The sequence below is a fragment of the Juglans microcarpa x Juglans regia genome, chromosome 2S (assembly GCF_004785595.1).
Source record: "Juglans microcarpa x Juglans regia isolate MS1-56 chromosome 2S, Jm3101_v1.0, whole genome shotgun sequence".
Lineage (NCBI taxonomy): Eukaryota > Viridiplantae > Streptophyta > Magnoliopsida > Fagales > Juglandaceae > Juglans > Juglans microcarpa x Juglans regia.
In genome coordinates this window covers 1,253,531-1,266,438 of record NC_054597.1, presented here as the reverse complement: position 1 = coordinate 1,266,438, position 12,908 = coordinate 1,253,531, and the positions used below count along the sequence as shown (strand labels likewise).

At 35.5% G+C, this 12,908-nt stretch overlaps 2 protein-coding genes across 2 annotated transcripts; one reads left to right on the top strand and one right to left on the bottom strand.

Annotated features, from left to right (window-relative positions):
* Positions 1-607: 607 nt before the first annotated feature.
* LOC121252650 (mini zinc finger protein 2-like) lies at positions 608-1,317 on the top strand. The gene has a single exon (XM_041152379.1). The coding sequence runs from the start codon at positions 769-771 to the stop codon at positions 1,063-1,065; it is 297 nt and encodes a 98-aa protein (XP_041008313.1). The 5' UTR covers positions 608-768; the 3' UTR covers positions 1,066-1,317.
* Positions 1,318-9,393: 8,076 nt separating this feature from the next.
* Positions 9,394-10,847, bottom strand: LOC121252648 (zinc-finger homeodomain protein 10-like). The gene is given in 2 exon segments (XM_041152377.1): positions 9,394-10,370; positions 10,373-10,847. Coding segments are annotated over 2 exon segments (948 nt in total). The 5' UTR covers positions 10,542-10,847; the 3' UTR covers positions 9,394-9,591.
* Between the last annotated feature and the right edge of the window lie 2,061 nt (positions 10,848-12,908).

Here is a 12,908-nt window from a genome sequence, read left to right as displayed (position 1 = left end):
ATATCATGTCTTTGTCCTTTTACCTATGAGGTTTTTCGGTTTATCAAAACAAATTAAGAAAAAGGAAATAGGTAAAAAAAGGGTAATAGCTCAGACTTAAGCTTTTGAGCTCATTTGACGAAAGGATCACAAGGCAAGAGTCTCTCCACGACAACATTGAATTCTCTTACAAGTGAACAAAGATGCAAGGTAGTGGTCTTTCCGTACAGGTTAGGCAAGCTTACCTATCATACTCACGGTTTTAGGTCAAGCTAAACAAATTTTGTGCAACATATCGTAGCAAAGCACCCCCACAAACCTGCCTTTTTTGTATCAGATAGGGCCACACCACATTTTAGGTTTATATGCTTCTTAGCTGGTCATTCTAAAATAAACCAACCACTGTTTTGGGTGGAAAGCCTTTTTCTTCATTTTTAGGGTTTGGCTTATCCGTGCGGGCATCTTGTTTTGCACTGTGTTTGTAGAGTAGTCGGGTGGTTGGACAATCAATTTATCAAGACCATATATTGTTACTGAAAAAAAAAAAAAAAAGAATTATGTATTAAAACCAACTTATCTAGAACAAAACAGCAATACATGGGCTGTGCTTATTTGCAACAAAGGTAAAGAGATTTACATATGTGGTACATATAGTGCTTAGTTAGGCTTAGACATGACCACCAGCTCTCTCTCTCTCTCTCTTCCCATCTCCAAATTCTGACTCAGTAAATCAGTCAAAGGGTTCCACCAGTTTTCAGAAAATTTGGAGAAGAATTAAGATCTTGCAAAATGAGGAAGCGGCAAGTAGTCCTGAGAAGACAAGAACCTTCCGGAAATTCCACCACTTCATCTGCCACCGCCCGGACCGTGAGATATGGGGAGTGCCAAAAGAATCATGCAGCTAGCATCGGGGGTTATGCTGTTGATGGCTGCAGGGAGTTCATGGCTAGTGGGGAGGAAGGGACGGGCGTTGCGTTTACTTGTGCTGCCTGCGGCTGCCACAGGAACTTCCACAGAAGGGAAGTGGAGCCGACGTCGACTGAGGTAGGGTTCGAGCGTGCTTCACCATCTTCAAACGGGAGATAGAGGTAATATATATTTTGAATGGGTTTCCATCTTGTGATCTGAAGTGTACCTTTAATTTCTGGCTTTTAATTAATCGTTGATATATATACGAATGGTTTTCCATGTGTTGAACTGAAGTGTATTTCCTTTTTGGTTTGTGATCGCTGTTGATGATCGAGCTTTTATAACTTGTGTAGAAGACTCTGATCAGCCTTGTGTTCTATGATTGTGTATTAAGGAAAAATGAAAAAGGAAGAAGAAATTATTGTGATATTTTTTTTTATTATTAGACCTAATGAGCCGTTCTACTTCCTTTTCATAATGATCAAAAGAGGCACTTTTCTATCTAATTCAAGAAATTTCAGCTTCGATGTGTAAGTAAGTACCAGCTGGATCGATCGAGTAACTAAGAAGAAGGGTCTATCAAAGGGTCAGGCCGGGATGCGAATGCTAGATCGATGAATATATACGTAAAACCATAAGTGATATAATATATATTCGATTACGTATTCCTTGATGCATTACAGCATGTGATTTTCCCATATTAACTCCCCAGAAAAAGGGTTTCAATTGTCATCACTTCGATCCTTTTAAACCCTAGCTATATATCTATGGGCACGTGATGATCAGTAGCATTTGATGATCATGACCTTACTCTACCTCCAACTTGATCAAGGAAGACTGCACCATATTTCATGTCGACTACCGTATGCAAGCAAATTTGCCGCAATTTTTATGAGTCTATGATCTTGCAATTTCCGTGTACGTACATTCTTGCTTTTGCCCCCCTTGGGTATAGAAGCTTGCTATCTATGTTGATTTATACGCAGTCTAGTCTCACTTAAAGCTGACACGACTTCGTTTTGGTTTTTTCCTTTGTTAAGGCCGCCAGGTAGCCTCGACGTCATGATTAATTGCCATGGGATCAGTAGAATATCGATTTAATGATCAATTAATTTCACTAGCTGCAGCTCACTGGTCTTAATTAGTTAGTTCTGTAATTGATGATCGATCTTTAATGTTTAGGCAAAGAAAATGCATGGAATATATTCAAATCAAAATCAAAAGCAGAAGTAGTACTACTAGTCTCATCTTTACGCTAAAGGCCCACATGATATCTAATCATGCTGGTTGTTATAATGGAGAGTTTCTTTGATTAGCAATTTAAAAGGCAATTAAAGCTTAACCTAGATAGCCCACTGAGTATAACAGGGATTTGTAACAGCTCTATTTGGTAGGTCAATGCAATTGATTGCTCATGAAGAACTTACTCGAGGAATTCGAATTTATAATTAAGGCTTGCCAAACTAACATGTTTAATTATCAGATTGTAATTAATATATATAATTATTTGGTTGTTTGAAACCCTAGAGTTCGAAGACAGACTGCATCTAGTACGTACGTTTTGATATAATTAATGTATTGTTGAGGAATAATCTCACATTATCTATGAACAAGGTCTTGAACATTTTTATAATTAAGGAATAAACAATCATCTCTTATAAAACCGATTTTATGATATGAGTTAGACCTATAAATTTCTTCAAACATAAGTAGATCAGTAAATGTCATTATAAGCAGTATCGATAATGTTTTTAGATATTAAAGACAACATGAAAAGATTAACATATATAAGCAGTACCGATAATGCGAACCTAGCGACATAATAAATAAATGGCAGAAGTCCTTCCGTGCATCTTGATGTATAGCAATTAGAAGATCGAATCTGTGTGTCAATATCGAATATCGCCGGTAAAATTCATGACAATTAATTTCGGCCAATGATTAAAACCACATATATTGTATACGTACTTGATCAGCAATCAGACCACTTTTTTACCCAATCCAATAATCTAAAATACTATATTATACACCAATGAAAATCTAAAATGTTAACAACTTCCATAAAAGAAAAATAAAAGAAATATGCGACTGATCACATAATACTATACTACTAGATAACGAAGATTTGAAATGAAGAGGCCGTGTAGCTGCTGATTAAACTACTATAACCATGTGCTCTCTTTCTCGCAGAAGAAAAGAAATAAAATAGAAACAACAACAACAACAACTAAAAACTTAAGATGTGTCGGCATCCAAAACTAGATCGAAGATCAGTACTACGTACTGCACATATATATATATTGCCTTGATCTGTTTTGTAGCTAGCTAGCTAGCTAGCTAGGTTTAATTTCGTGGATGGCTTAATGCAGTATGAAGGCAACTGGCAAGGATCGATGCAGTGCTTTAAGCGTGGAAAGATAGAGATCGAAAACATTTCAGATGGCAGTGATAGCTGCACTTAGTTTGAGCATACTTTACTACCCCCAACTGTCTACTGATCATCTCTTAACATGCCAAAATATTGTCCTCCACAACACCAGACCCTGCTCTTTTTAATTTCCTTTTTTTCTTTCTCTATTTTTTTTTTCCCCTCTGATGGTCCGGGCCAGCCCAAGCCCAGCCATGCATGGGTGGGTTCATTTGACCCATTTACACATGAAGTGCGTGATTCAAGAGTCCAAACCATAAGCTGTTTCTGTAAACATTTGAGTTAAAACTCTTAGGTCCCGTCTGAATTACATGCTGAATTCTTGGCTGAAAACTGAGTTCGATTAGACCCAAGCTAGCCATCTGACACAGGCCTGGCTTTGGGACGCCATGACACGGCCTTCACCGATTCCGAAAGTGGGCATGCATGCAGCATATATATATTGTGTATACGCGTGTGTGGATGGAAATAAAAGTCTATATCCCATATGGGTTTTAGACGAATCACAAATAATCTTGGGCTATTTAATTCAATTCCTTTTTTGAATCCTGCTAGCTTCACGTTTAGTTTGTAATCAATCGAAACGAGTCATGTCATGGAGATCTAATTTTAATCCCACAACTATAATTCCTAATTCAGGAGAAACTCAAACCTATATATATATATATATATATATATATATATGAAACTTCGTATTGGATTTGGGACTGCATGTGGAGGAGGCGGACTGCTGGTGACAATGATGGTGGGGTTGCATGACCAAGATGCTAGCTAGCTAGCTAACAGTAAAAGAATAACTCATGACCCTGATGATCTTCTGTCTTCTGTTTGAAATTGATCATCAAGGATTACTTTTATGGCTTTATTTTCTTCTTCCCTTTCGGAAAGCCGGCAGCAAGAAAAATTCCCCAGACTTTGGAATTCTTTGCGTGGCCGTGATTATACATGCAACTATTTGAAGGGGACGGCCGGCAGAAAAAGATGGCCGGATAACGTGGAATTTATAAGCGCGTGATCCCAAGTTGACATTTTTACAAAGGAATTAATTAAGCATCTATAATATGGAATTTGGGATTGATTGGATTTAGAAATTATCTCAACTTAATTTATTTTATTTTATCTAATTACTATTATTATTTTAAACTATTATATAAAATGTAATAAATAATTTAATTTTTTTTAAATTTTAAAATAAAAATAATATTTTAATAATATTTTATTCTAATTTCAACTTTAATCTTATTTTAACTCACTATCAAAACCTCCTTAAGAATTTTTATAATTAATTTAATTACGGAGCCTGAAAAGCTAGCAGCTAGCTACTAGACAAATATTTAAGGATCGAAGAATTTCAAAGCTAGACGGATGGCCAATGACGATCATGTACGCGGTATGAGATAATCGTTTAGATATAAATATATATATATATATATATATATGTATGTATGTATGTATATATAGAATATGAAAATAGTTGGACCACCACATCACAAAAGTGCACTAAATCTTTATTCCTGAAATAATTGTGTGGTCCTTCATTGACTTGTACGTATTTAGCGTTCCTTTCGTTATGCTTTCCCATGCTTGTTTTTTCTTTTCCCAATTAAAGTTCTGCATGTACTGTTTGATTTTTGTTTGATTTTTAGTAAATTTGAAAGTTAGGTACCCTAACAAAATTGCTTTAAACAATAAAAAAAACTTTTTTTTTGGTAATAAAATAAAATAAAATAAAGAAATGTGTTACACCCACAAAAATTAAGATCTCACAAAAATAAATATATAAAATAACATGATTTTATATGATACATTAAATCTATTTTATAATATAAATAATTTTATAATTTAACGAATTATATTAATCCATTTTAATGACAAATTAAGGTTCAGTACAATGGCCATGTAGTTGCATTGATATCAACAAAATGGATCAGGTACGTATTATATAATTTGTTCATTAAATTCGAGGTGATGATCAAAAGCTCTCAAAGTGCATGATAATATGATCATGCTGTCAAGATCATGCTGTCTTTTCGTACATGTATTGCATTTTTTTTATCCACTAAACAAGAACTTAGGTTAAAAAACATGATCAGTCATGTTTAGATTTCAACGTATAGTACGTCGACTCCTACTACATTTAAGAATCCAATGTTTTGAATGCCGTACCTGAAGTCGTATCAGTCAAGGTACTGGAACGAAATATTTCGATACCGGTACCGTTTCGTGTACCGTTTCGAGATAGTCAATATATGAATAAATTATATATATAAATATATATAAATTAAATTCTAAAATAATAGTCTATATATGAATAAATTATATATAAATACATATATATATATAAATTATAAATAGTCTAGTCTGAATTGGGAGTCAAAAAATAAGCTAGTAGTTTGAAAAAATGAAAAAAAAAAATTTTAAAGGCCGAAATTTAGGGCGGTACAGGCCGAAATTGAGGTCGGAACGACCGGTACTAGCCGGTACGAAATATATAAGGTACCTGTACCGGCCCAGCGGCCGGTATAGAAAATTTCGACTATACCGATCGATACGAAATTCAAAACACTGCAAGAACCGTCACGTACGTACATGGGAGAAACAAGAAATGCGCCCACCACAATTTAGAAAACAGAAGTCCACTAAGCTACCAATTAATCACAAGTGTAAAGTAGTTGCCCTAATGATCATAATTAAAGTAAAAGAAAAGATCGACATTTAATGGTCATGAGGTGGGAGTTTTAGGGTTGAAAACTTTGAAATGATCTGAAATTAAAGCGGTTGGTAGGGCTTAATTCCGTATCTGTTGAAGCCTTTCTCTACAAATTAGTGGGTTTGAGCTAATTTAATTTGCCCAACTTTTGTATTAGGTTTAGGACCGATCACACTCCACTACTCCATATATGGCTATGCTAAAATAGAATGATCAAGGTGTAGCACCTTTGTAGCATGCATATATATAGCTAGCGCCTTTAATTAGGAATTAGTATTATATGAATTAATTGATCTTGTTTTGCATTCTACGCCCACCCACGGCCATTTGCCACGATCGAGGAGAAAGTCTATGGATATATATATATATATATATATATATATATATATAGGATTAATATATCTAAGTAAAGCCTACCAATCTCTGATCTATTCCTATTATATTTATATGAAAAAAAAAACAAATTAAGTACTAGTACTGAGTATATAATTAATATCATGATCAATATCATGATTAACAATCAACGTTTACATGACATACTGATAGATAGATATTACGTAAGTCTACACAAATTTGATTGTTTTCTTGTTTCGTATATATAATTATCACGACCAATATCATTAATATATATGAATTGAATTAATTAAAAGCTAATTTACCTGATGACCACTATCTTAATTCAAAATTAAAACAGGGTGTTAAAAAAGTAACCATCTTTTCTATCGTTTAGATATAAAAACGGCTACTAATTTATCTCAAAGAAGATAGAAACATTTGAATTACTATCTGTCGATCTATTTTTAGGAATTGAAGGGAGAGAGTGGTTGTCAGGAAAATGAAAGAAGCTAGCACCCACCAAATAATGTCACAGATTCTAGCCTCATAATTAAATAATCTCACGCCCACAACCCATTAAATTAAAACAAGCTAGATCTCCTATTTGGAAAATAATAATTAATAGATCATGCATGCACATTATATATAGTTGGAGTACTGTGTATATATATATATATATCAATTATATATGGGTACCATCAAATAAAATAATGAAATTAATATTATCCCTCGATTAATCATATGACAAAGAAATTAATGAAATATTATAAGAACTTGATGCATGGGGCCAGCCAGGCAGGGAGGGGATGAGCATATAGTAAAAATTTGGTAAGCAGCTAGCAGCTAGCAGCTAGCTAGCTAGGGTGGTGACGTGAACCATAAATTACTAATTGGTTTTTAAGTTCAGATATCAAATCATGATATGGTATATAATTTGGGTCGCAGTCATAAAATAGTGGGATTTAGACGTAGCTAGCTAGGGCCAAGGTTGCCCAAATTCAACCAAAAAAGCACCAAACATATAATAATAATACTCCATTCCATCATAATTTAACTCCCTTTTCAAGCAATATTCTTCATAATTTCAACTGCGTACTAGTGGTGCATTGAATCTCTTACGCAACTAATCAAATCAAAACAATATATGGTACCACTTCTTTTAATTAAATACTGTTAATTAAGAATTAATGATGACGTTTAATTGACATGTAACTATAATTAAGGAGCATTAGCAATAAATACGACTAACATGATATTTATATATATATATATATGCCGACTTAAAGTCGTTGTTGATAATTATATATCCAGAAGAAGTGAAAAGATCAGAACGTTGAAAAAAAAAAGGGAATAAATTTTATATCATGAACAAATATCCTTTGTCGGCATTGAAAAAGTTATAAATTAAGTGCCAAACATGACCCGCCCATGCATGCATGCTCTCTGCAAATTAAACTCTAGATTAGTACAAGAAAGCTAGTTATTTATGATCACTAATTTTGTGCAAAAATAATTATTTTTTGTTAAAATGAATCTGTTTTTGTTGTAAATAATTAATATTGTTACAAATACTTATTTTTCTTATAATAAATTTTATTAATTTTTCAAATTAAAAAAATATTTGCCGACCATGCAACGATAATTATAATTTATTATAACAATTTAAGATAATAGCATACTGTGTCGTTTGATTTTGCAATATTAATGTTCGTGTTTTCTTTGAGAAAAATATATATAATTATTTATTAAAATCCTATTATTTTACATATATATATGTATATTCACATATTATTTACATGATCTTATTCAATAAATTACCAATATTCAATAATATTTGGTATTTCAGCCACATGAGCTCTGATCACCAGAGTGGGATCGAGGATAATTGATCATAAATTGAAAAAGGAGTACCGAGTCTACCGACCCATGCTTTGGCAGTTGGGTGTTGTATGAACTCAAACACCAGACATGGCACTATATACAAAAACAATGGGATCAATGACTTCATCAATCACCCAAAACAAAACAACAACCCCAGAAGAAGTGGTAGACAAGACAACAACCCATATTTAGTCCTACTTTCGACCCTTGTCAGTCGTCATCATTACTAAATTATACCAGCAATTAATCATGAACTGATCTGCTTCCCTTTAAAGGGAAGTGAACATTAAAAAAAACACATTAATACAGATTACACGAGCTAGCTATCTAATTTATAATTATTTATTTGATTTGTATATTAGTGTACGTGCAAGTCTAGATTAGGTTGGATAATTAGGGTTTTCACAGAACCCTAATAAGTGTCCACAAGATCAGCAAAAGATAATATTGCACATGGAGGTACCGTGACAGCGATATATATGCTTTCCAGTTTCCGCATGCACTTGCAGAATAAACATGAAATTAAAATTTAAACGTACATATGAGCATTGGCCTAGTTATCATATAAAGTACTAGAATTCCATGCTTATCTCCTCACCATTTGACATAGAATTATTAGATTTCTCGTCTCCGGCCATTTTTATTCTCTTATCTTCATCAATCAAGCAGATCGAGAAGAATTACATAAAGCTAAAGGGATATATAAACGAGAATAATAATAATAATAATACAACCGCCCTAATTTATGTTGAAACACTTTCTGCTGCTTTCTCTCAGACAGAAGATAAGAAAAAACTCTCTCTTTCTCTCTCTCTCTCTCTCTCTCTCTCTATGATGAGACAGTACTAGCTAGATCCGAAATAACAATTCTGATCTTCTCTTGCTGTCCGGCAAAGAGAAAGCATAGACTGCCTATTCCAACTTCTAAAGATACATATTTTAGCAAAAAGAAAATTTCTAGAGAAAAATAAAGCTAAAATAAAAATATGAAGTTAATGATCGATCCCCAGATTCCCCCACAAACGCTTCAAAACTACAGTCCCAAAAGACAAAAAAAAAAAAGATATCATGCGAAATAAAAGCGGAGAAGAACTTTGAAAAAGAATTAATAAATATAACAGCTAAAGTACTTGACCAGCAAAAAGAAAACTAAAATAAACCAAACCGGATTCCCTTTTGGATCAATCTAGCTCTTCCAAGATATCCCTCAACAAGGTGATCATCATCTCATTAAGATTAACTAAAAAAAAAAAAAAAAACCAATAAAGCACTGAGCAAGAACAACCTACAAGTAATTAATACTCCAGTCTTACTCTATCTAACACCTCATTATTATATCATCCAACGATCAAGAAGATGAAGAAGACCCATTTGCAGCACCATGAGCCCCGCTGTCACTACGGTAGTGATTTGGGTTCTCGCCGAGATTGTTGGTTTCTTTGTTATCGTCGTCGTTGCCGTTGTTGTGGGTTTGCTCAAGAATGTTGTTGCTGTTCCCACCAGTACCATTCATATCTCTCCTCCCGAAGGTGTTCTTATTGTTGTGCATCCACACCTTTAGCACACCCTTCTCCACCCCAACTTCGTTGCAGAACTCTTGCACCAATTCCTCGTCACTCTTTTGCATCTTCCAGCCGACTCTCTGGGCAAACTGAAGCATCTTTTCCTTCTGTTCGTGGCTGAACTTGGTCCTGAACCGCTTTCTTGCATTGGGGCTGGGCGTGACCATAGTGTTAGTAGGCCCAGCTGCGCTCTCGGGAGGAGCCGACAGTCCCCCAGAGAGAGCCAAAAGCATGTGCGGCGCGGAGGGGTAGTAGGAGGAGGAGATCGGCGGTGGGGAAGCCGAATTGGGGCTTCGATTTGAGGCTGGTAGTGGTGGTGGTGGTGGAGGGTGGTGACGGTGGTGGGGCTGGTACTCAATAACATGGGTGGTGAGAATAGGGTCGTCGGGCTCGCGGCGGTGGAAATTGCGGTGGCAGCCACAGGCAGCGCATTTGAGAGATGTTGGGTCGACGGAGGTGGCGGAAGGGGAGGGCATGAACTCTCCACAGCCATCTAAAGCGTGGCTACCCAAGGACGCTGCATGGTTTTTGAGGCATTCTTTGTAGGTGACAACAAGTTGTGGGGGGCGAGGTGGTGGTGGTGGTGGTGAGGATTGTGGCGCTTGAGTACACCGTTGGAGAAAGATAAGGGCTTGGAGGGTTGGATCCGGGTTGGTGTCTCAGTGTCAGCTTCTGGGGATTTGATGGCACTGATGGTGTTGTTGGTGGTGGTGGCGATAGTAGGGGTTATGTCCATCGCTCTAACATCTAGGGTCCCCAAAAAGAAATATAAAACTGCAAAAAGAAAAGAGCTTTGTTTTTTAACAGGTTATTAGGGTTAGGTTTTTTTGCAGATAAAACATCTGAGTCCTCGGAAGTAGTAGGATGTCGGAGAAAATGGAATAAATAGGTAGACTATGGGCTATGGCAGAGGGATAAAGTTTTAATTTTGGGTGATGAGGAGCTAAGAACCAGGAAGGGAGGGAGGAAGGAGAAGCAGAAGATGGATAGATAGATGATGATGATGATGATCAGCAGTGATGCTGTCTGATAATAAAAATCTTTTGAGTTTTGTGGTTGTCCTTCTTAACCAGTTGGTTTTTCAACCCTGGTTCTAATCCATGGTTAAGTTCCTGACCCCACTTGGGGTTAGATGTTGTCTGTAAACAAATAATATAATATACCTTAGCAAGTGAGCTATTCCTTTTCAATTTCTACACTACACTCGCATTTTCTCATCCTCTCAGCTTTTGACCGGGTTGCTCATTCCTGCCTGCCTTCTCCAGAAGGGTCCGTCCCAGTTAATTACGACTCGCTTACTTATTGTGGGTGGTAATTAAGACGCAGCGTGTACGCACAGAGATGCAGCTCAGAGAAATGACTGACTGTGACCCCGTCTTAATTTGCCAATTTGTTGTATGTATTTGTAAAAGTATCATGGACTGCTTCAAACTGTAAAAAGCCTTTACCAAATTTTCAGTTTTTAAGACACGATTACCCTTCCAATGGCGTGGAGCGGTGGAGGCCGGGCACTGTTAAAATTTGAGAAGTGCTATTAGGAAATGACAAAACCGTATTTGCTTTGAAATGTATCAGAAATCGAAACTTGTTAAGGCCACCTCGTCTCCGTCCCCAAAATAAAATTTAAGAGATTGTTGTCGGCATATGAGGGAATTCCCGGACGTTAGAAACACCCCCATTTGATTCTTGTCTACAAAACGACATCGTTCCAGTACTTTGCACGGTTGTCAACCTTCAGCCTGGACAAAAAGCACGTCCTGAAACTGTACCGCAACAACGGGGGGGAGGGGGGTCCTACTTTCTTCTCAGACCAAACGGCCCCTCGAAGAAAGAACTATTAACATCCCAGTCCAGCCCACAATTCGGAGTTTAGTCCATGTAACACGAAGACATTTTTCGTAACCACATCCCATTATCGTGATTAAACGTAATAAAGCACGATGATTTATTGACACGTGGTAATGCATGCTGCACGTGGCAAAAGGCATTTGTTACACTTTTCATTATTTAGCTGCCACGTATGTTAACGGGAACATGGCCCGCAATATTAAAGTCAAATTTTTTATTTATACGGGCATATAGAAGTCAAATTACTAATGTCCGAGTCAGCCTTAAAGATCGGTTCTTTAAAAAAAAAAAAAAAAAAAAAGTTAAAGAGAAATGATAGGCTGCGTGGAGACTACTCTGTTAAAGTGCACTGACTTTGTCGTTAAATTAATTACTTGATTAGGCAAATCAAGCGGTGATTAAAAGGAGGACTGTGGAACACGAGGTAATATTTTTAGGTGACGCAAGCGGACCAATCATGGAGCAGCTAAGGTTTAATCATCGAATGGCGTGCAACGGTTAGTTGCATTGAAACTCACAACCCGTGAATTTGATTATCCAGAGGTTCTTGGCCTTCAGCTATGCAATAGTACTATTTCTTTGAGACCTTTCCTTTTTTTTTTTTTTAGGTTTATTTAGAACTTTCAAATTTGCTTGGACATCACTTTTTCTTTTTTCTTTTTTTTTTTTCTCCTTTCTTAAAGCACTTTATAAATTTATACACTTTAGGCATGGATTTTAGATTTTTTTAGTTTAAAATTTGAAACCAAAAAGCAAACTTTCTCAGGTTGTAGTAGTTCTCTGTATATTGTAAAAACAAAACTTATTTTAAAGTTCGCTTATTAATATATTAACGCGTGAAAAAATTAATATTTATAATTATAATAAATTTCACAATAAATTATAGGAAAATGCTACTTAAGAAAAGCTCACAAAAAACTTTTTTTTCTATGTATCAGTTATTAATATGCTAAAAATTATAAATTATAAATTTTAAATAAAAAAAAAAACTAATAAAATAAATTTTATAAATAAAATTGTACGTACATATACCACTACTCTAAATTATATATGCAGATATCTAAGAACATAACTCATCTTTCCACATCTTTTAAAGAGGAAAGAGGAAAAAAATAATTAAGGTTACATAATTATATATATTATCTTGCAGCTAGCATTCCTTTCTTAGTAGATTTGAATGGGTTCAAAACATGCATTAAAGGGCGTATATAAAATGGGTCCCCAAATGAAAGTCCGTTGCTTGAGCAGGTGGTGA